At 32.4% G+C, this 24581-nt stretch overlaps 1 protein-coding gene across 2 annotated transcripts; it reads right to left on the bottom strand.

Annotated features, from left to right (window-relative positions):
* Positions 1–434: 434 nt before the first annotated feature.
* On the bottom strand, positions 435–22717 carry LOC134710393 (galectin-4-like). Of its 2 annotated transcripts, none has more exons than XM_063570748.1 (14): positions 22628–22717; positions 13708–13755; positions 10338–10426; positions 9468–9795; positions 8937–9022; positions 7472–7673; positions 7016–7135; positions 5841–5929; positions 5084–5288; positions 3198–3317; positions 2841–2929; positions 2327–2531; positions 1954–2070; positions 435–978 (listed from the first exon to the last, which is right to left on the bottom strand). In XM_063570748.1, the coding sequence occupies exons 2-13, from the start codon at positions 13729–13731 to the stop codon at positions 1957–1959; spliced, it is 1671 nt and encodes a 556-aa protein (XP_063426818.1). In that variant the 5' UTR covers positions 13732–13755; positions 22628–22717; the 3' UTR covers positions 435–978; positions 1954–1956. The 2 variants fall into 2 exon arrangements, with proteins under 2 accessions (XP_063426818.1, XP_063426817.1); XM_063570747.1 differs by lacking the exon at positions 22628–22717 and adding an exon at positions 13843–13944.
* Positions 22718–24581: the final 1864 nt, after the last annotated feature.

Genomic DNA, 24581 nt, shown 5'->3' with positions numbered 1-24581 from the left:
TCCTCAGATGAATTTTGAAAAAAAAACGAAATTCATAATTATAAAACAGATATTGATTTTTTTTTGTAACAAGATTTTTGAAAAGGTACCAGGATTATAGTTAAGTACGCCAGACGCACGTTTCGTCTACATAAGACTCATAATAACATAGGATTAAAAGAGCATGATATTTTAGGTAAATAAAATCATACTGCAAACAACTATCACAAACATCTAGATGCTAGTTATCGAACGTGTTCTCAGCATTCATATAATATTATTCTATGAAATCAAGCAATCAATTCTTAAATCAAATCAGACGGCCGTATTTCTGTAAAGTGTGTTAATGTGTATTTTGTTGGTGATAAATTAATAGAATGTAAGGATAATGTAATTTCTGTTTTTGTCACGCTCCTCCTCTTGCATTAAATAAATAATTAATTAATTTTAAAAAATAAAGATAAAAGTTTTTTTATTCAATAATAAACAGCAACAAAGCAATATAAGTAAATAGAAATTACAATTATGATAAGTCATAATTCTAGCAATACAGTATGTGTCCATTATTTAAAACTTTGAAATGTAAATAGATTTTTGAAAAGTCTTATGTGAACTCAGTTTTTAAGAAATCTGCAAATTGTGCAATACCGTTATTACATCCAGACATTTTTCTCACAACATGCAATTAAGCAAGTTGATGGCTAAGAATATACACTATCTCAAATATTTGACATTCCTAAAAGGCATTAACCAGACCTTTAATTTAATTACTTTTTTATTATATAAAATAAATACATTTTTATTCATATATCAATTTGTTCATTATAAAAAGCTGTCTAAGCAAATAATTCTTCCTTCCACACTTTGTTTTAACAGACAGGTACTGATTCTATTATTCACTATTTTGTTTCTATATATCACAGATTTATAATGTATAAGCTGATTGTCTTTGCAGTATATGGCGATGATATTCTCGTATGATAGTTATAATGCCAATTTCTGAAAAAAGATATAATTTAACCTTAGAATAAAAAAATCAACAACATTGGTAGTTTATCACAAGAAATGATATACCAACACTCTATAACCATTAGATGGTTAAATTCAATAACCTAAGTAGTAAATAAAATAAATGATAATTCAACAACCTTTGTAGGTAATAATTAGGACATTTCAACGTCCTTTGTAGTCAATCATTAGAAAGGATAAGTCGAGGCAAATTATCTTATGTTTCACTGTAAAAGGAAATATTGACATCAAACTAATTTTGCATATTTACGTCAGATTTAGGTTATAGACATTTATCAATGAATTTGATATCTAACGATTATGTTTACAGTGAAATCGGTCATAAAACGTGTTTTGTCTATTTTCAAATGTGTTATATCTTTAGATATCAGAATAGTCGTCTAATGTAAAACAAAATCAAATGGTAAATGAAATAAACACTCTAAAAGTTTACCTCACCCAAAAGACAAAAATAATAATCAAAATGAAATCTTTTTGGAATTTCGGTTACAAATGCTCTTCAATTTCGTTATATTTGTTAGAGGTTTAGCTAGCTTTAAAACCAGGTTTAACCCACCAATTTTTACATAAGAAAATACCTGTACCTAGTCAGAAATATGACGGTTATTATCCATTCGTTTGATGTGTTTGACCTTTTGATTTTGTCATTTGATTTTGGACTTTCCGTTGGGATTTTCCAGAATGTTCAGTATTTTTGTGATTTTACTTTTTATTTGATTTGCAACTGTAATTATTCAAGCGCCACTATGTATGTACTTCCAGATTCCGCCAATTTAGACGCACCCAACTGGATAGTGTAATATAGACGAAACTCAGGATTGCAGTACCAAATTATAAATCTGGTATCTTCGATGGGTTAATAAAAAAAATGTCATGTAAGTTGCGAAAAGAATGTTTGACAGAGGATACACTGAGTGAATAGTGTACTTTTCATACGATTATTACCTTTTACAAGAACTCTGGTTCGTAAAATTCTGCATGTCCTGTCAGTTTCAGGTGACAAACACTATCTAGTGAAAGTCTGTGGTTATAGTCTATATAATGTTCTCCATTTACATACGTCTAAAATCAAAGAAATGTTTTGGTTAGCTAATTCAAAATTGAAACCATCGGGTTTTAAGAATATGTGAATAATAATTTGATAGTATAGAAAACTATCATTGTTTCAATTGTTTTACTTTATACATAGAAAAATTGTCTCTGTCGTCAAATAGTCAAGTAACTGTTGATGAGAGATGAAAATAGACATATATAATACAAATGTATACTTCTATTAAAGTTTTGAAATGATAATCCTTTGCATAAATTAATCCCTTACCACAAATTTATCGGACTTTATATTGATGGCAATTTCACATGTTTCCTTCTTTTCAAATGGAAAGCATGGTTGGTCACGCTCCTCCTCTTGCCAATCTCCCCCAGCAAACGTGTTTCTAATGGAGCAATTTTCCTGTAGACGTGGATTGAAGTGGAATGCTACATCACAGTCATCATCTTCTCCGCAGCATAAGTTTACAGCAAACCTATAAGTGGAAATAATTAAAATTCATAAAATGGATATATCAAACAGAACACATTGACATTTAAAGTTTTTTTGAATATAGCATCTTGCTAATCATTATTTGTGAAATGCTACAAATTAATACATATAAAGTACAAGCAGTATAATTTTGTGATATTTAAAAAAATAAACAAGTGACAAAGATTTATAGTGCAGCGGAAAAATACATTAGAATTCATATTAGGTAGCATTGATTAACTTTTTTGAAACCTGAGCAATTAAAATGAATGAAGATCAGATTGTTTTATCGGTATTCTAAAATATTTCTTACCCTTCTGATCCTTTCTTTGGAATGGCTTGAACAACGATCCATCCGTTTTCTCTAAGACCAAATGGTAGACTCTCTACAACGGGTTTTTCCTGTAAAAACAGCAAGTTATAAAAGTTAATATGAAGACAGCTTTGAAACAACAAATTCACAATATTTTTTGAATACTTAAACGTATACATTATACACAATAAGGAGACTTGTTAATGTAAAAATGTATGTCGATTTTGCAACTAATAAATTGGTTTCATGCGGGTTTATCTACAAATTTACACGTTTTGCAAACTATCCGCTACAAGCAAACAAAAACCGAAAAAGACATCATTTTGTTAATTCAAATCAAAAGTTGGTTTAACTTACCAGTTTTCTTTCCAGTTTAACTTGATAGATAAAGGCTTCTCCTTTAACCATTATTCCCTTGATGTCCTCCACGTTAAGTCTGGCATCAAATTTCATGCATTTGTTTCCGTTTACATAAACCTGCAGAAAAATTATATCTCCTATTAGAAATATACCATGCAATAAGATATATTCTCTAGAAACAACATTCCTTAAGTTTAAGTTGGCAGCAAATTCCTGTAATTCTAACAATTTTTGTCCAAAATCAAAATTTAATTTGTGACTATCTTTTTCAAAGTTGACGTTAATAATGATTCGCTGAATTGTTTGAGCGAGATTCGATCTTTTCTACTTCACGTGTTTGACTTTTTATTTTAAAATTTTTAACCGGGTTTGCAAGTTAAATAAAAAGGAAAATCACAAAAATACTGAACTGAAACTCAGAGGAAAATCGAATCGGAAAGTCCATAATCATAAAGGATTTTAAACTTATTACACAAAACAGGCCTCAAGCGGTTTCCACAATTTTCATCCCATTTTATTAAAGCTAATTTCGTGAACCAAGTCTTAATGTTCCAAAGATTGGTTCTGAGCGTACCTCCTTGAGGTTTAGTGAGAATTTCAATGTTTGAATTTTGATTTTTTCCCTTACTTTAAACGAGCTATAGATAGGTTTATTATTGGGATAAAATTATGAAAACTTTTGTTAGCGTTTTTAGCTTTCATCTCATATTGTAATGACAAAATTGTTATCGAATAATACCAGAATGAAATTTTTCTTTCGATTTCTTTTAAAAAAAATACCAAGTTACAAATTTGGTGGGTAACAAGTGCTTTTCTGGAATTAATTTCAATAGGAATGCTCAAACAAAAAAGGATTAATGAAGTTCAAATGTATAAAATTGTGAGGAGCTATATGATCTATACGGACTTAGAGAGAATATCAAAATTCTTTTAAGATAAGTTTTCCTTCGGGAGTTTGAATCTTATTATCTTAAATAAGGAGAGGTCGATGAAAACTGACAAAATCAAACATTATCAACCAATAAAACGGAAGAAAAACAGCTGTCATGTTTTTTAATGGTGACATCATTTCCCAAAGAAAATGGCGGGTTTAACCTGGGTTTATAGCTAGGTTTTTTCCCAACTTGTATGACGTTTGTTTATTGATCCTTAAAAGAGGGACGAAAAGATACCAAAGGGAAAGTCAAACTCATCAATCGAAAATAAACAAACAATAGTACACATGACACAACATAGAAAACTAAAGAATAAGCAACACGAACCCAACCAAAAACTTAGTGTGACCTCAGATGCTCCGTAAGGGTAACCAGATCCTGCTCCACATATGGCACCCGTCGTGTTGCTTATGTGATAACAAATCCGGTAAATAGTCTAATTAGTATGTTTATCGCTATTTTGCCTATGACGATGCTTAAATCGACACCATCTCGTACAACCTTAGTTTCTTTCGATAATTTTTCGTATCACTCTACTGCGCTTAGAAAGAAAATTATTCGTTAGTAAGATCAAATGGAAATTTCGTTAGTAAGATCAAATAGAAATTTCGTAAAATATCGATTACAAAACTAATCTAAGATAAATAAAGGCAACAGAAGTATACCGATGTTCAAAACTCATAAATCGATAGAAGAAACAAATCTGGTTCACAAACCAAAACCGAGGGGAACGTATTAAAGATAAGAAGAAAATGAAGACACAACATTAAAATGTAACACACACAGAAAAGAACTAAGCATAAGACAAAATCCGATGAGAATAACAAATATAACATCAAAACTAATTACTTCAAAGGGACCTAAAAGGCCAAAGTCTTTGTACGGTTTTGGGGCGTTGGCAACTTAGTTTTAAATGATGTCAGGTTATTTAGAAGTTTCGCATTTTACCTTGAATTTGTTCCTCTTTGTTACAATTTTGATTTCAAATGGTTTTCCTTCAGCAATACAAGATGGAATGTCTGCCTTTTCTTCTTCGCCCCAATCTCCTCCAGTGCAGCAATTCATAATGACCTGTCCTTCACCAACACGAGGGTTGAAATGTAAGGCAATGTCTGAATCGGCTGTGTATCCGGTCATAAAATTTACTGAAAATCTGTGAAAAAAGATGGTTGAACTTTATTTTTTATCATTTTAAAAAATCGTAAGTGTTTTTAAATAATTCAACTTATGGTGAACAGCAATTTAAAGATAGTGTCCACCAGTAGTGAAATCAACTGTTTTAGAGGTTAAAAGATCAGTGTGATTAACTTAACTTGTTCGCTAATTAGATTGCCATAATTGAGATTATTATGGGACACTGATAGAAAAATGTTGTGGATAATACTTCAAAATTCCATATCAATTCAAATTATGATGCTGGTAAAAAATATTTGTACATTTTTTTATTTTTTTTATTCTGGATTTTTTTCCAGCTAGAATTCTACACAAGCAAGAAAATCTTTTACCCCCGTACCAAAAGCAAGAAATGCAAAATATTCTAAATAATTTCCTTTTATATACGTTTTTTTTTTATATCTTTCTTTTGAAAGTTTTGTCCAACAATGAAACGATAGAACATCACAAGATATGGACTGCATATAATAGTTAATTAGTACTATGTTCTATTTAAAACAATATCTCAATAACATTATGTGATTCAACTTACACATCGCCTCCTGGTCTCATAAATCCTTTAAACACTACTACATCTCCTTTCTCCATTCCAGATGGAATCTGTTTGACAAAATCGTCCTCCTAAAATTTATATCAATCACGTTTTTCAAAATGTTACATCAGTACACACAAACAGAGCATCGAAGTATTGTCCTGGGCTAAATGGGAAATCAGAGCATCGAAGTATTGTCCTGGGCTAAATGGGAAATCTGCCTCATAGTCTCTCTCCTCGTCCCCCCAGCCACCAAGGTTGGCATTACGAATAACTCTTTCTACTCTGTGGATCTATTTATCTTATATACACGAAAATATATTACATCCGTTTAAAAAAGAAAGGAAAATTTGAACAAAGACTGTTTGGCAAGTTTATGTTATTATAAATCATACAACAATCAAAACATCTAGCAACGTGCACTTTCAGGTATGCTGATGAATTACTTTAACTTGTCCTTTTTCATTGAGTACTTTCAATCCCTGTGAATTTGAAATTGTTAAAGAGACAAAAAAAACCAACAACGTTTGCTCCATATCATATCTAAATATTTTTCTTGAAAATATTACAATACTCAAGCTATGCTATGTTTTAACACACATTATATATCGGTTTGAAATAAAGGGATATTTAAAATATATCAATAAGACAGCATCCCAACCGACACATCAGCATAAGTTGTCATCTTGAATCGGATGATGTACAAAGTATTTCGGTTTCTCAACAACCTTGTGCCTCTTTAACTCATTTAGATGTTATATATAAATATAGTCACCCTGTAGAACTAAATAAGATATTTGACTAATTTTATGTCCTTAACACTTCAAACTAAATGCGATTTTGAAATTATGTAACGGTTAAAACATGAGTAGCATGAAATACTCTTCTAGAGTAAACGAGAATTTAATTCAATGTTTCAGCATTTACATTGTTCAATACAAACATATGTATAAATTCACACGGATTTTCGATCGATTTCTTTTAATTTTACTCCTGTTCTATAAGCGTCTAGAAGGGTCAATAATGGCCTTAGTCTTATTTTCTAAATTGTTTGATCTTAGTGCTAAATCTCTGCTATCTTTATATTTTTTATTTATATATATTTTTGTATAATACTTTTACTTTCCGCTTATACACTTTTTTGATAAATATTCGGTTGTTGAAAATGAACTAACCAATGGTTCGAAATATTCCACATCTTTGATGTCCATGTTTCCTTGTACATGAAAGTGAGACACATCAGGCACTCCACATCGATGGTTGAAATCAGTAAAATGCTCTCCATTCACGTACACCTATATAAGAATACAATTTCATATTGAATACAGAATCTAGTATTTTATACAACTTACACATAACGAGTTGTGATTTGCATAGCAAATTAAGTGATATCAAGAATGACCAAATTTTTTTGGTACTGCTTTTTTTTCAAGATTCAACATTCACTATATGATTTGGATTGGTTAATGGTAAGAGGACAATTTTGACTCTTAGAGTCGATATGAATTGATAATTGCTAGTCAGATACCGATTAGATGCAGCAGTCGAATGTAACTAATGTAACTTATATCTGATGGTACCACTTAGAATATCTCAATAAGACATCTTGTCCCTTGGCTGTGTTCACTTACATGATACTTGTCATCAGTACACACAAACAGAGCATCGAAGTATTGTCCTGGGCTAAATGGGAAATCTGCCTCATAGTCTCTCTCCTCGTCCCCCCAGCCACCAAGGTTGGCATTACGAATAACTACACCTTCGTTTGGTCTTGGGTTGAAGTGGAAAGCACAGGTCTCGTTCTCACAATCACATCCAAAGTTGATGCTGAATCTATTTCAATGACAATAATCATTACAGTACTTGAATGGGAAATCTATTGTCAATTGCAATAAAATAGTAAATGAACCAAACTATCTAGCCACAGTTTTTACACAGTTTTTAGTTTATGAGATATATTTAAAGTGTTATTATAAAGAAAAACTAAAAGAAAAGAAATATCGAACTCCAAGGAAAATTCAAAACGGAATGTCCCTTATCAAATGACAAAAATCAAAAGCTGAAACACATCAAACGAATGGAAAACAACTCATATTCCTGACATTGTGAAGGCCTTTCCTTATATAGAAAATGGTGATTTAAATCATACGATTATGTACGTAGTTATCAAAAAATACTTTTCTTATCAAATACGACATTTTCCTACCGATTAAAGAATTTAGCTTCCTCATCCCTATCATTATTTAGTCATAATGTTATCATTGATCCAACGTAATATTGGGGAGAAAAAAAAGAAACTCATAGGAATGTTTAATCAAATATATAGTATGAATTCCTTATAGACAGAGCTAGATTTGTCACGCCTGTGACAATACAAAACTATCTGTTTACAAAAAAAATACAGAACACCAAGGTAAATTCTAAAAGGATAGCCAATAAATAGTTATCAAAGGTACCAGGCTTATAAAGTTTTACGCCAGACGCGTGTTTCGTCTACATAAGACTGATCGGTGATGCTCACATGAAAAGTTAGAAAGCCAAACAAGTATAAATTTGATAAGCATTGAGTACCCAAAATTCCAAAAAAAGTAAAACCTGACAGAATCAAAAACTATCATTCAACGGAACAAGTGAAAACAACATCCATATTCCGAAAACATACAATAATAATATACACGAACGTTATGTTATAGCTAGCTAAACATCCTACGTGTATGACATTTTCTTATAGTTTCTATATATACATTGACAAAACTGGCAGAACATTCAACAGACGTAATGGGACCCAGCAGCCAAAACTGTGAAAACTTACATCCTAGGCATATAACACAACTGACTAAAAAATTCAAACAAACATATAAATTAATCAAACAAAGACGCCAACAAAAAAGAGGTAGAAGATAGAAAATAATGAAAACAAAACGTTATAAACATGTGTCCTTAGTTTGATAATGACGTCAATAAATGATAAGTACATGTTGTATAAAGATGCTTTATCATTTATTGTTGTTAAGCATTGTTCTTTTTAAACTGCAATGAAATATCAGTTTATACTTTTTGAAATGATGATAGATATATAGCTATTTTTGTACGTACGGTTCATTGTCCATTCCTGCACCTCTGATTCTGACGGCTTTTCCGACTTGCATACCTCCTGGAATCTCTGTTCTATATGGCAAACCCTTAAAAACGGAAGATCAAGTGTCATTTACATTTGTTTGCAAAAATACTCATGAACAGCATAGTTCTCCTTTTCAAAAGCATGGCTATTTTCCAATGATTAATTGCATATTTTACTGCAAAACTATTTATTTCAAATGTTAAGGGTTCGTGTTCATTTTTATTGCGTGTCTGTATGCTGTCTTATTTTTTTGTTTTCTCTTTCGGACAATTTTCTTTCCGGATTCAGTTCATTATTCTTTCACTAGACTAAAAGTCTGTTTCCTGTTCTGTTTAAACATTAAGGAATATTTTTTTCGAAATTGCAATTAATCCATGCGATGAATTAGAAGTATTGGACGAAAAGGAATTTTATATATGTTGTTTCATCATTATTGCTTATTTGACGAAGTTTTTCATATCTTGTATTCACACATTTTGCTTGCATAAAGGCTTTAGACTACTTACATATCTATCAACAAAGGTGATGTCATAGTATTCAGCACCGTCTGTCAAGTGTAAGAAATGGACATCTCCCAAATCCACACGATGAGAGTAGTTGATGTATGGTTTGCCGTTAACATATGTTCTGAATTCACTTGCAGTAACTTCAATACGGAGGATGAATGATCTGCCGTCATCGAATGGGAAATGTGGCTGTTCTTTTTCTTCGTCCTGCCAATCACCGCCAGTGCAAGAGTTCCTGATTACTTCTCCTTGTGAGGGTCGGGGGTTGAAATGGAATGCGATGTCACCTCCCTGTGGGTTCTCGTCTTGTTGTAAATTGATTGCAAATCTAAATATACGTGATATTACAGTATAATATTCATTCCATGGTAAGGTCCTTACAAGAATAGAACATAGGAATTACGTAGCCTTACAGCTAGTAAACTTTGCATTAGCTTCCATTAAAACAAAAAGGCTAATGCCAGTGGGATTATGATCATTTCATATCGTAAAAATGGAAATTTATGTATCAACAATTGTATATCTGTTAAAGAAAAAACTATGAAAAAAATCTATGAATTTGAAATTGGAGATTTAATGAATCAACAACGTTTTCTCCCACTGTATGCACTTCTTTACAAACGTTCTAAAGAATGAGTAATATTTCAGAAAATAAAAGGCATAAATGCACTTTGACTATTGAATGAAATAATATATATGATTTGCTATAAAAACATACCACAGGCTTAATTTTCGTATACATTATATTCTAGAGTTAAATGGATTGTTGGGCCAAACCGATATTTGGAATAATGATAGTTTCTTACACGTACAATTTATTCATTCTACTAAGTTATGAATATTTGAATCAAATGATAATCAATGACTTACGCTTCGGTACCCCAAGTGACTCTTCCTCTCATGATGAATTGTTTTCCCGGATGTAATCCATTTGGAATATAGAAAGACGATGGAGTGTACTAAAAGAAAACAACATTTTTTTTACTTTAAAAAAATACGTCTATGGTCACTCTCGTATTTTTGATAATCACAACTTATAGTAGTTTTTGTTACGTACAAAAAATAGAAATGTTTGAACATTCACCAGTAACTGGTTAAGATAATAAGATGGATGGAAAAGAGGAAAAGGACTAAGAACTACTATCTTATTTACAATTTGGTGGGGGTAAAAGGAAAACCAGCCTGTTAATCTTAACAAACACAGAAAATAGGGATTGACATGCCTCGCTCATTACAAACAATCTCGACTCATCAATAAAATGTATGGACAAACTACATCTAACAGTGAGCTAACATGCCAAACTCCATCTAAGACACTGCAACGGGCATGTACAATGTTTATAATCTGGACAGTGGTTGCAATCATATTTGTTTCTGTGCATCTTCGAATGATAGCCCTTGCATTCATTCAAGCTTGTAGCTCTAGTTGATGCTCTTGTCCATTGTCCAGCTGCCAAATCTTTTTCTATAATATTTCACTCAACAACAATATGACACTTGCTGTAATCAATGTTGTTAAGCCTACGTTGGAAGTACAACACACATACACAAATGGTTTTTAATTACTTTTATATCCTTAAAAAAGGTTAAGGATACATTATTGTTTATAACAGATACGTGATAAAGGGACGTAGAACCATAAGTTATTGCTTCAGATTAAATTTTTTATGAAGTTTTTTCCTTCTCATTTTGCTGAATATGCATTTGTTATCTCACCCACAATATTTTAGTTGGTTATCAATGAATTTATGACACATAGATATACTATTCTTAAATAAACCGATATAATCCGGTATATACCAGGCGTACCCTAAAATATTTGATAACAGGATTAAATGTATTTGTAATTTATTGGGTTAGTATTGATTTGATCGCAAATGTAAAGACAAGGACAATAAAAATAACTTTGTAGTCGGGTTATCTCGGGTTGAAAACGAGACCAGCTTCAAACCTCGCCTACTCATCGTCTGATAATGTTCTTTCATGTACAATTCATATGAAGAATTCAATTCATTATTAAATTGTGGAGACCAAATAATGACGTGCTTTCCTTGTTTGTATAGGCTCTAGTACTACAGTGACATGTTTTACTTGCAGATGGTATATAGTCTTTTGCTAGACAAAACATGTGTGACGATCAATATGTTTTCCCTCGTTCGAAATACAATATCAATTTAAAGTTGTTTTGTATGAATGAGTTACACCGGTTAACCTGTGGTCTCAGCATATTCTCATTGAGAGGTTTAGCTCTATAAAACCAGGTTCAATCCATCATTTTCTATATTTGAAAATGCCTGTACCAAGTCAGGAATATGACAATTGTTGTCCATTTGTTTAATGTGTTTTATCATTTGATTTTGCCATTTGATTAGGGACTTTCCGTTTTAAACTTTCTTCGGAGTTCAGTATTTTTGTGATTTACCTTTTTTTTATGTAATAGCATAAGCATTTACATCATGTTACGCAAAAAAAATAGTGCAATGCTACTAATTATTTGTGCGTCTGTTCCCAGCTGGGATCTGTAAAACTGTGATTGTTGTTGTAACTGTTTATCACATTTGTTTTTCTTTGGTATGGTATGAGTTTTGTTTACTGTTGAAGGCCGTACAGTAATCTATGTAGTTGTTTGAACGTTCTACGTCATCTGGTCTATGGTTAAGAGTTGTCACATTGGAAATCATACCACATTTTCTTATTTCATAATGAAATTGGCGCAGGATCCAAAGACGAATAGGCCAAGGTTTGTCTAAATCGATTTCACACATTAACGCCTTAAAAAGTGCAAGTAAACACAACGTTGATTTGATAAATATACAATATTTGTGTCAAAATTGAGAAATCTAAGTAACACAGCAAAACAAACAAATTGTATTCCATAATACTTGCCTCTACTTGTTTTTAAAAAAGTTTGTTCAGAAAAGAGGTAACAATTGCCATTTTCAATGGATTAATTACGAGTTTTTGTCAAATTAATCAATTAGTATGAACTAAGTATGTCGCTTACATTAATTCTTCTTTATTGAAAGCACTTTACGCCCATATGGGCCAACGGCTTAAAACACCATACATGATGTACATGTAATGAGTGAATATGTACATGAATAGGTATAGATTTAGTTAGATTTCCGTAAACGATTTCTTTAAACATGATAAAAGAATCTACTTGTTATTGTTTTACATTTTAGCTGTCACTGAGATAGCTGTACGGACTTCAACAATGAACAAACATCTTATAGTTAGCCATACTCGACGTAAACATGTTTGCGAACGCTCAACAACACCTTAACCTTTTAACAAAGGGGTAGCAGTACAACATTTGAACAAACTGTAAATATTTGTTGACACTTGCACTTTTTATGGCCTAGCACCAAAATATACTATAGATACACTGATCTTAATGTAACTGCAGTAATAGTCGTGTATCGATTGGTAATATACAAGCTCAATTAACAGCATCATCGAAAAATTGGAATATGATTTCTCGATTTTTATATCTATGCCAAACTTGCAAACTAAATCCTTGTATCTATATTAAAGACTGTATAATAATTTATCAGGTACATATTATAAATTAACCCAAAACGGGGAACTATAAAGACACGAAAAATCGTAAAGAAGAGACCAAAAGAACACTTCAGATTTTGAAGCAACCATCAGAACATGCAAGGGAAAGATCCATTGAAAACTTATTCACGCCACCAAACCACTTCAGATTTTGAAGCAACCATCAGAACATGCAAGGGAAAGATCCATTGAAAACTTATTCACGCCACTAAACCACTTCAGATTTTGAAGCAACCATCAGAACATGCAAGGGAAAGATCCATTGAAAACTTATTCACGCCACTAAACCACCGTATTCTATATAAAGTAACAACCATCTTGTGAGAAGGAAGAAACGAACATGGAAAAACTAGTTGCATGTTTCGTCTGTATGGCATGCAAACTTTCAATCATTCCGAATATAACTTTAAAGTAAACAATTGGCATTCAATTGCAAGGCATATACTAAATCATAAAAATATAAGAAAATTAAAATATTCACTAATGGTTATACATTTTTTTTTAAAGAGATAAGCTTTACAGGAGTGAGTCGAGTTAAACAGTGTTCCTGTTCCTGTTCATATTGTTGGACATACTGTCTCAAATTTGTATTGTGTCAGTGAATAACAGCTATTGTTTCCGAGTGTGCTAAGTTGGATACTTTGAGCAAGTAAGGGACTGAAGGAAAAGTACATACCACTCGATTTATCATATACGACATCTTGGCAATCTTTTGGTGGTGACCCTACAAAAAACCAGCAAAAATCAAAATTGACTATAATATCATTTGAAATTTCAGAAATTAAAACAGTCGAACTTTGTTTAGACTCACCTGATGTTTAGACGTTGATAGGAGGTTTATAGAGTGGGAGTGCGATCGTTGGATACTTGTATTTATCAAGGAAGAATGTGTTATCTCGGTTTACCTGTGTGTGGTCACCAGAAGGATATATGTTTAAACCGATAACTCTAAATGTCATACGTCATGAAGAAATTAATTAGCAATATTACAGAATAGATAATATAGATAGGAATGCCATGTATGGTGGTTGAATATTCGAACTGAAGGCTTATCAATACTAGATCATTGATCTATTTTTACTGAACTAGTACTCATTTTTGCTTAGGGGCCAGCTGAAGCCCGCCTCCGGAGGGTTTGGGGTTTTCTCGCTGTGTTGAAGACCTATTGGTGGCCTTAGGCTGATTTATGCTTTTTGGTCGGGTTGCTGTCTCTGTAACACATTACCCATTTCCATTTTCAATCCTGGATCATGTTCTTTCTTAACATGTAGTTTACATTATTCTAAAAAAAGTTTTAAGCTGTAATTGAATTGGCTTTGGTGGATAGTTGTCTCATTTACAATCCTACAACATCTCCTTTTTTATATCTAGAAACTGTGAGTACACTGATATAGATATCGGTACGCTTTATCTCAGTCTTTTTCTTGTAATTTGAGTCGGATATATAATATTAGAACTTCCTCTATATTTTCTTAAAATTATGTGGTTTTGTTTTCTTTTTATCAAACGAAATTGGGATTTCAATGTGCATAATCTATACAAAATCTGCATATTCTTGCATAAGCGCGGAAACAGCCCGGTAATCCATACGTTGGATTTTTATTTAGACCAACCATCATATAACATATGACAATATTAGGATAATATTAAGATAAACTAGAGGCTCTAAAGAGCCTGTGTCGCTCACCTTGGTCTATGTGCATATTAAACAAAGGACACAAATGGATTCATGACAAAATTGTATTTTGGTGATGGTGATGTGTTTGAAGTTCTTACTTTACTGAACGTTCTTGCTTCTTACAATTATATCTATAATGAACCTTGCCCATTAGTAACAGAAAAAAATATTTGTTAAAAATTTACATAAATTTACCGAATTAATGAAAATTGTTAAAAATTGACTATAAAGGGCAATAACTCCTTAAGGGGTCAATTGACCATTTAGGACATGTTGACTTATTTGTAGATCTTACTTTGCTGAACATTATTGCTGTTTACAGTTTATCTCTATCTATAATAGTATTCAAGATAATAACCAAAAACGGCAAAATTTCTTTAAAAATTACCAATTGGAGGGCAGCAAGCCAACAACCGATTGTCCAATTCATCTGAAAATTTCAGGGCAGATAGATATTAACCTGATAAACATTTTTATACCATGTCAAATTTCCTCAAAATGCTTTGGTTTTTGAGTTATAAGCCAAAAACTGCATTTTACCCCTATGTTCTATTTTTAGCCGTGGCGGCCATCTTGGTTGGTTGACCGGATCACGCCACACATTTTTTAAACAAGATACCCCAAAGATGATTGTGGCCAAGTTTGGATTAATTTGGCTCAGTAGTTTCAGAGGAGAAGATTTTTGTAAAAGATTACTTAGATTTATGAAAAATGGTTAAAAATTGACTATAAAGGGCAATAACTCCTAAAGGGGTCAACTGACCATATTGGTCATGTTGACTTATTTGTAAATCTAACCTTGCTGAACATTATTACTGTTTACAGTTTATCTCTATCTATAATAATATTCAAGATAATAACCAAAAACAGCAAAATTTCCTCAAAATTACCAATTCAGGGGCAGCAACCCAACAACAGGTTAACCGATTCATCTGAAAATTTCAGGGCAGATAGATCTTGACCTGATAAACATTTTTACCCCATGTCAGATTTCCTCTAAATGCTTTGGTTTTTGAGTTATAAGCCAAAAACTGCATTTTACCCCTATGTTCTATTTTTAGCCGTGGCGGCCATCTTGGTTGGATGACCAGGTCACGCCACACATTTTTTAAACAAGATACCCTAATGATGATTGTAGCCAAGTTTGGTTTGATTTGGCCCAGTAGTTTCAGAGGAGAAGATTTTTGTAAAAGCTAACGCCGGACGACGACGGACGACGGACGACGGACGCCAAGTGATGAGAAAAGCTCACTTGGCCCTTTGGGCCAGGTGAGCTAAAAATGAAATGTTATGTAACTCCTTTTTGAGATCTTTAATGTATTTAAATGGTGGGAAAAGGGCTGATCGGACTTTTGTATTATATTTAGCATTGGCTTTGTTTTTTGTCTCAAATCTTATAGAATTTGCTTAAATTTTGTCGTAGCCTTTTAAAGCCGAATATTCGGTTGCCTTTAATTACTTAAATCCACTTCATTTTAACTTGGTGGATACTTGTACCATTGACATTAAAACCCACATCAACTTATTTTCATATTTCAATAAACATGACTAAATGTAGCCTCTTTGTTAAAATATGTGACCATGACTGAGAAAATGGGCCCAAATGAGTAAAAATATATATTATTTGATGAGCGATTAAAAAAAGATAAATTTGTTTGGTTTTTGATAAGCATAAAGATATATCTTTAACGCAATATTACATAACATCAACATTACGTGTATGAACTATACGACCGGTATCTATGAAGAGTATACAGTATCTATATATATAAAGTGTATCCTCTCATAGATATCACGAACACTTTTTGGTCAGGAAAGCAATTTGTGTCGATAGGTAAAATTTCATACAAATCAGACAAAACTCTCATGCAGTTTCTATGATTACCGAACCATTTTCACCGATTTGTTAAGCATAATACTTTAAAAGATTAATTCACGACTACTGTCATTGGTTATCTCACGACAGATTCGTTAGCACGAGGAGAGGTAAAAAAAATGCGTGGTAAAAATATGAAATATTTAGGACCTCCAGAATTCGAGTGAGGACATCAATACATAATTACGGGCCTCTAAATATATTCCAGGGCATGGATAATTCAATGTCCGCATGAATTCAAGACCTCTACAAATTAAATGTAAAAATGGGCTTTATAACAGGATGTTCTTTACTTATTATATATATTGAGCTGATCTGTAACAATAACATCTCCATGCCTTATATAGCATGTTTTAAACAGATCTAACATTGTTGGGTTGATGTTTAGACGAGTTGTATATACATTATGTACACAGCCATGTATCACCACGATCCGATGGATACATCTGTTGTAGGGTTGTCACTGACTCAGACGTAGATATATAGATAGATAGATAAATAGATAGGAAAGGTAACACACGGCCACCAAAAGCTTTATTATTATGAAGCCCAGGTGGTCGTGTGGACTAGCGGGACGGTTACAGTGCAGACGATTTTGGTGTCACGATATCTCAGTAGCATAGCTTCGAATCTCGGCGAGGGAAGAACAAAACTTTGCGAAAGCAAATTTACAGATCTAACAGTACTGGGTTAATGTTTAGACGAGTTATATTTACATATTTATATATAGCAGAGTTAAAGAACATCAGTTGTTCGACCTGTTAGTCAAATGCGTTTTGTTTCAATATACTTTTTCACTTTTGGGTCTTTTGGAAAATGTTGTTTGTGTTGATTTTAGACCCTTCTACAACGAAATTTGTTATACATGCACACTTATAAAAATTGCGGTTTTTATCCATATATATATAAACGAGTCTAAATTGAAAACTACGTTCAAACCTATGATTGCGTTGGATAAAGGCGCAATTTTTATACGTGTGCATGTAAAAAAAAATCGTTGTACACAGCCATGTATGATCATGTATCATGATCCGATGGATAAATCTGTTGTAGAGTTGTCACTGACTCAGACGTACTTATAAATATATATATTACACATATTTTTGTGTGTAATCCTTTCATATCTATTTGCTGTTAAGATCATGGAACAAAGAACTTATTTTAACAAACTACGAAGTTTAACAAAACAGAAAATACAAGTTGAACATCATGTTTCAAACATTAAATAATATATTTATAACAACAAAATACCAAACGGTTTAGATATTAAATTGACACCACAAACACCGGGTGTAAAGTCCTTCAGATTTCTGAAACGTTGGGACGAAACTTTATTCAATTATTCTTTTCGGCTTCTCCAACTTTTACTCTCCTTTTCTATCTATTCATATAAACAAATCAACTCTGGAATAAATGAAATGCTTTCTAAACCACCAATGTCCATTACTAACGGAGACATGGATTTAATCAAGAAAAGATTATCCGATATTGAAAGAATAGAAAGTCAAAATTACAAAACCAAGGAACAAAATAAATTCGCCAGAGATGGTCTTAAACAATTTTCAAATTTTGATATAAATAATATTTTAAAAGAGAGTAAGTTAAAACAACCAAGAAAAAGACGTTTTAAAAAACAGACACGACCCGCGGAGAATAATTTAGTTGTTAATCTATCGTCAACAGAATTAACCAACTCCGAAGAAAAATTATTAAGTAGAGGTCTAAACTTCTGTCCTATACCAGCAAACATTAACAACCTACAACTGGAGACAGATGTGGATCAATTTGCTAGACGCCTTCGCCTAAAAGAAAATTTTAATAGGCAACACAAAAAAAACTTACAAGAAGCCGGAATGAATGATTCGGAATATGAGAGAGATAAAGAGGACAAGTGCATCCCAAGATTTAAAAAGAAAAGCGAATGGAATCCACCAAGGAGTAAGAACGACAATTTAGAATCCTTCATATCATCAATTAAAACTGAAGTAAAATCATCAGTCAGTGGCAAACGTTTAAGGAATCTCTCTGAACAAGAAAGCCAGGCAATAAATAATCTAAAAAGCCGTGATTATATTGTTATTAAACAAGCAGACAAAGGAAGTGCAGCTGTAGTGATCAACAAAACCGACTACATTGAAGAAGGGAATCGTCAGCTTTCAAATACAAAATTTTACAAACATTTAGAAAGTGATCCTACAAGAGAAATAAGTAAACAAATTAATGAGGTCCTTTCAGACATGAACAGCAAAAAACATATTGATGACGACACGTACGACTATCTACGCCCTGATGAAACCTGCACAGCCGGTCGATTTTACTTGCTCCCAAAACTCCACAAAGAAGGGATTCCGGGAAGACCGATAGCATCTGCAAATGGCCATCCAACCGAAAAAATATCTGAATTCGTGGATTACCATATCAGACCACATGTTAGAACAATGCCATCTTACATTCAAGATACTACAGATTATTTGAAGAAAATGGATTCATTAAACCCCTTACCAAACAACACAATTTTGGAATCGATGGATGTGTCTTCTTTGTACACAAATATTCCGAAAAATGAACGAATAGTCGCTTGTGAACAGGTATGGAACAATCGTAAGGATAAACATCCCCCAACAGACTGTCTGGTTCAGTTGCTGAGACTAATGCTTGAAAACAACAATTTTGTATTCAACGACCAGCACTACTTGCAGGTTGACGGAACCAGTATTGGAACCAAAATGGCACCTTCTTTTGCCAACATTTTCATGGGGAGTAATAATAATAATAATGAAAATTTATAAAGCGCCCTATATAAAAAATAAAAATTACTCTAAGGCGCTGTACATACACATGGTAATTAAAACAAATCAATGACAATAACATAAAACATAAAGAATACATCGTGTCAGATTCAAATACTGAAATAAAAAATGCCTACCATGAAAGAAAAGGTCAATACGAAATACATGTTAAAACAAAGAATAAAAAAATAACAATATAGGATAAAAGCATGCAGAACAAGCAAAAACTCTAAAACGAAATACAAAGAGTAAAAAAAATAAAAAAAAAGCCCGTAAAAAAGAAAAGAATTCAATCTAATTAAAAGCAATACGATAAAAATGAGTTTTTAACTGTATTTTAAAACACTCTAGGGACTTGCATTGTCTTAAACTGTTCGGGAGATTGTTCCATAGAGATGCCGCTACCCAATCTCGAAGAACGCATCCTTTCGAATGTACCATACAAACCCTTGTCTTGGCTCCGTTATATTGATGATATCGACATCAAATGGAACGAAACTGCAGAACGCCTGCAAGAATTTCTTGATTTCTGTAACAGCTTTCATCAATCGATAAAGTTCACATCTAAAGTTTCAAATGAGAAAATTGCGTTTCTCGACACCACCATAACTTTAGAAAACGGAGTTATGACAACAGACCTTCACACCAAAAAAACTGATAAACACCAATTTCTCTCTCCGAAGAGTTCTCACCCGAAACACTGCCCCCGGAGCATTCCGTACAGCCAAGCCATCAGGTTAAAACGGATTTGTTCATCGGAATCAAAGTTAAACCATCGTTTAGGGCAACTCAGACAGCAACTCAAATCAAGAGGTTATAAGAACAAAAGTATTTCAGAAGCTTTCGGAAAAGCAAACGAAAAAGAACGAACAAACCTACTTGAATACAAAGAAAAGACGGCCCAGACAAATAAAATCCCGTTTGTTGTTAGCTTTCATCCTCATCTGACAAATATTTCATCAATTGTCCACAAACACTGGCGTCTTATTGAAAATGATCCTTCCTTAAACGAGATTTTTCCATCACCTCCCGTTATGGCATACCGCAGACCAAAAAAACTCAAAATATTCTAGTATCATCCAAAGTATCTAAACGGGAGATATCAACAATCGGAGGTTATAAACAATGCGGAAGGGGCAATTGTAAGTGCTGCAAAGTCGCCAATATAGAAACTCAGTTCATCAGCACAGTCACAAAGAAAAATTACAACATATTTATAACATCAAATTGCAAAACGCAAAATTGCATTTATGTTCTAACGTGTGGAACTTGCAAATAACAATATGTTGGTAAAACAGAAACCCCATTTAACATCCGACTAAATAACCATCGGTCATATTATACAAAAGAAAGGAACTGCCCAATTACAAGACACCTTTTAAGAGCAGGACATGATTTTGAAAACATCACATTTCAAATCATTGAGAAAAATCAAAATTGGGATACACAAGGAAGACAAAAAAGAGAGAGATTTTGGATGCACCAGTTACGAACTCTTGAACCTGATGGACTCAATGAGAGAGACGAAAAAAGATTTCAAAGCAAATCAAAACCATAGTTATCTTGAAATCATACAAATTAATTTATAAAAATTCATACAATTAATCGAACATCTATAAATGTGTTAAACTTTTATTCCAACTTCATGTAGTTGTAGCTACAAACATATTTTATGACCGAATTAATATGTTACACTTTCCCTCAAATCTTGTATAGATTAAGCTACAAAAATATTTTTTTGTCATGCATCCGATTTCACCTTGAGAGATGCACACGCCTGATGAAGCTAATTTAATTGTTTAGCGAAATATTGCGTATTTCTATTTAACATCTAATAGAACTTTTTAATGTATCAATTAGTGTGTTTTAGTTATATTCTTAGACATTTATATAATTTTAATTCAGTAACTGTATCAGTTTATTTTCACAAACTGATCCACGCTTAATCAGATTGAATGTTGATTGTTGCTATTTTTAGACATTATATATACTTGTATATATATATAGAGAAAGAGAGATGTCTTTTTTTATAACATATAAACTGTCACAACCTTTAGAAATTTAGAGCACATCTTTGAAATCTTTGCGCTGTGTTTGGAAATTTTAAAATTGTACCGGCGTCTGTGGTGTTCGCTTTTAAAAATCGTATAAATTTCAAGATTTAGATAGTTTCTCAGTTTGAATATATTGGCATGATTCATTTGACATCGTGCTATTATTGAAGGAGGATATCTGTTATCCGAAAGATTTAAATTTTGTTCTTTTTATAGTTATGTTGTACCCTTTTTGACTTGTTATATATTATATTTTGTAGTGTAAAGAATCATATTACATGATCCATCGCCCTGTTAGATTAATCGTGGACTATTTATTCAGTCATTTTATATATAGAGAGAGAGATATAAGAATATGTAAATGACGGTGCCAATGTGACACCTCTCCATCAAAGTCACAATTTGTAAAACGTATTTGCAATCATACGTGAAAGTGCGGCCTACAACAAGGAGCATAACCTCGGCTCACACTGAATAGCAAACTATAAAGGTCCCCAAAAGCCGTGTGCTAACTAGTGTAAAACAATTCAAGCGGGTGCATGGAAACGAACGGTCTAATCTATATAAAAAAATTAGAAACGAGAAACGCTTCATCAACAAACGACAACTATACAGAACAACAGGTTTCTTTAACTTCTTCATGATGTCCGTGAACTTTTTTCAAAATATCCTTAATATTTATAGAGTCGACTCGTTATAATAATGTTCAATACCTCTTTCGATTTTAGGTTGTCCTTAAACATAATCATTTATGGAAAGAAGGTCCAAAAATATATTTCAGGAAATCCATAAATATTTTAGGGGAGACTGAAATCGAATTCTTAATTCCTTGAAATAATTGTCGGGTTCCAAAAACTTTAAATGAATATCCTGAGGTCGAGTTTTGGATGTTCTGACATATTTCATGACCTTAAATCCACGTCTCATAAGCTTACACAGGCTATGTCTGTTGCCCAATCCAATTCAATTTATTTGAATAACATATTGTTTAAACTAAAACTAAACTAAAACTAATTCACGTCTCATGACATAAAGTATAATAGCAAAAATACGAAACTCCAACGAAATTAAAATTAAAAAGGAAAGTCATTTATCAAATGGTAAAATTAAAAGCTCAAATGCACTTTTTGATTAAGAGTTGATAGTTTTGGCTTAAATTGCAAATTATATCACTTGTCAATGTAAATGAAATGTCTTACTGGTTACAGTACACTGTTGTATTTTCCTTCCACGTCAGTCCAATTGCGGACTTGTTATGATAACAATCACACGACCAGGGAAAACAATCGGAAACAACTTGTAAAAACTGCTGAATAATTTCCTATTTATTTTTATGTGTGAATTTCTTTAGCTTCTTATGTATATATTTGTAACATTTTATTCATTTTAAATTTATACAAGGCTTGGTCGTGGAAACGCGAGACGTTTCTGAACACGTTCTTAAAGTTAATATTACGTTATACAATTAAGAGTAAGATTTTTTTTACCATTCTTTTACCATTCAGCTATCAATGGGAACTCAACAGAGAAAACTAAAGACGTATGAGCAACACGAACCCCACTAAACACTAAGGGTGATATCAGATGATCCATGCAGACCCTGTTCCACGTGTGACATCCGTCGTGATGCTCATATTTTAACTCAAACTCGGTAAATAGTCTAATTATGTAGGTCACAATCGTCAAAAGGGAACAGGATTGTGGTTACGACATAATGAACATATCCGATATCATCTGTGAAACGGATATAGTGCAAGAATTTTGTTACAGTTGAACTCATGAACTTTATTCCCTTAATCATAAAATTCATTAGTTTTTACAACCCGGTTTTTCATCGGTCTCGCCTATCAGAATATCAGAAACGTGTTTTTTTCTTCCGTATAATCTGTTTGTATCTGGTTGCAGTCATCTGTGCAAACTTTTACAAGGTAAAAAAGGCTGTCATCTGCAAAAAGGGGCACCTTGGTTGACCTGTTTTTAACTCCTATTACTACTGGCCGGTGTTATAATTTTTGTCTGAGTCAGAAATATTTGCGAACAATTCAGTTTATTTAGTTTTTCAATATTATATAATCAATCGGCAATCATTTTTTTTTTTGGTTTAAAATCTATCACTATAAGGTATGGGAAAATCTGTATTTAGCCTGGATTATTTTCTTGTCCTCTGGTTAAACTGTCAGCAAATTTTTTTCTGTGACTTTTTGTCGGGCCGCATTCATTCAAATTGTGACTTTATGTTCTGGGACTTTTTGTCCTGTGACTTTCTGTCTGCTTACCAAAAATAAAACCATCCCCCTTTTCAAGTTAACTTGAATGGTCGTTCCCTTATCATTGATGTACGAAAGGAAATCCAGTGGACCAAACATTTCAAGTCTCTTGTCTTGATACTCTGGTTTCACATATTTTAAATATTTTAATGTATGCTGATGATGTAGTTCTTTTATCATCATCAGAGCAAGGACTTCAAAATTGTGTTAACAAATTAAATAAATTTACAGTTGATTATAAAATGACAGTTAACACAAAAAAGACCAAGGTTCTTGTATTTAACAAATCAGGAAGACTTAAAAATATTAAAATATCATTAGGAAACCAGACTTTAGAATGTGTACAAAACTACACATACTTAGGTATAAATTTTTCATCATCTGGGAGTTTCCAAAAAGCAAAGAAAGAACTTTATAACAAAGGAATGAAAGCATATTTCAAATTAAGGAAGACCTTTTCAGTGGAAAGCCCAAAACCTAGTACTTTACTACACATCTATAACCATACAATCCGACCAATCTTGTTGTATGGATCTGAAATTTGGGGTTATATACCACATAAGAAACAAATACATTTGGATAACTTTATATCAAAAGAAACTGATTATCTTGTACTAGAGAAAATTCATACTAAGCTTTGTAAATTTTCACTTGGAGTTAACATAAAAACATCAAATATGGCATGTAGAGGAGAACTAGGTTCACTCCCTACACTATATTATGTAATAATGAATATGATAAAATATTGGATCCATCTTATGAAAGATATTGAACCTTCAAATATTATTCTAAGGGAAGCCATAAATCTGTCTCATTCTATGGACAAACATAACCAGGAATCTTGGATAGGAAGTATTAAACATATATTTAAATTTCTAGACTTAGA

The sequence above is a fragment of the Mytilus trossulus genome, chromosome 3, assembly GCF_036588685.1.
Source record: "Mytilus trossulus isolate FHL-02 chromosome 3, PNRI_Mtr1.1.1.hap1, whole genome shotgun sequence".
Taxonomy (NCBI): Eukaryota; Metazoa; Mollusca; class Bivalvia; order Mytilida; family Mytilidae; genus Mytilus; species Mytilus trossulus.
This window is presented reverse-complemented; position numbering and strand designations above follow the sequence as displayed.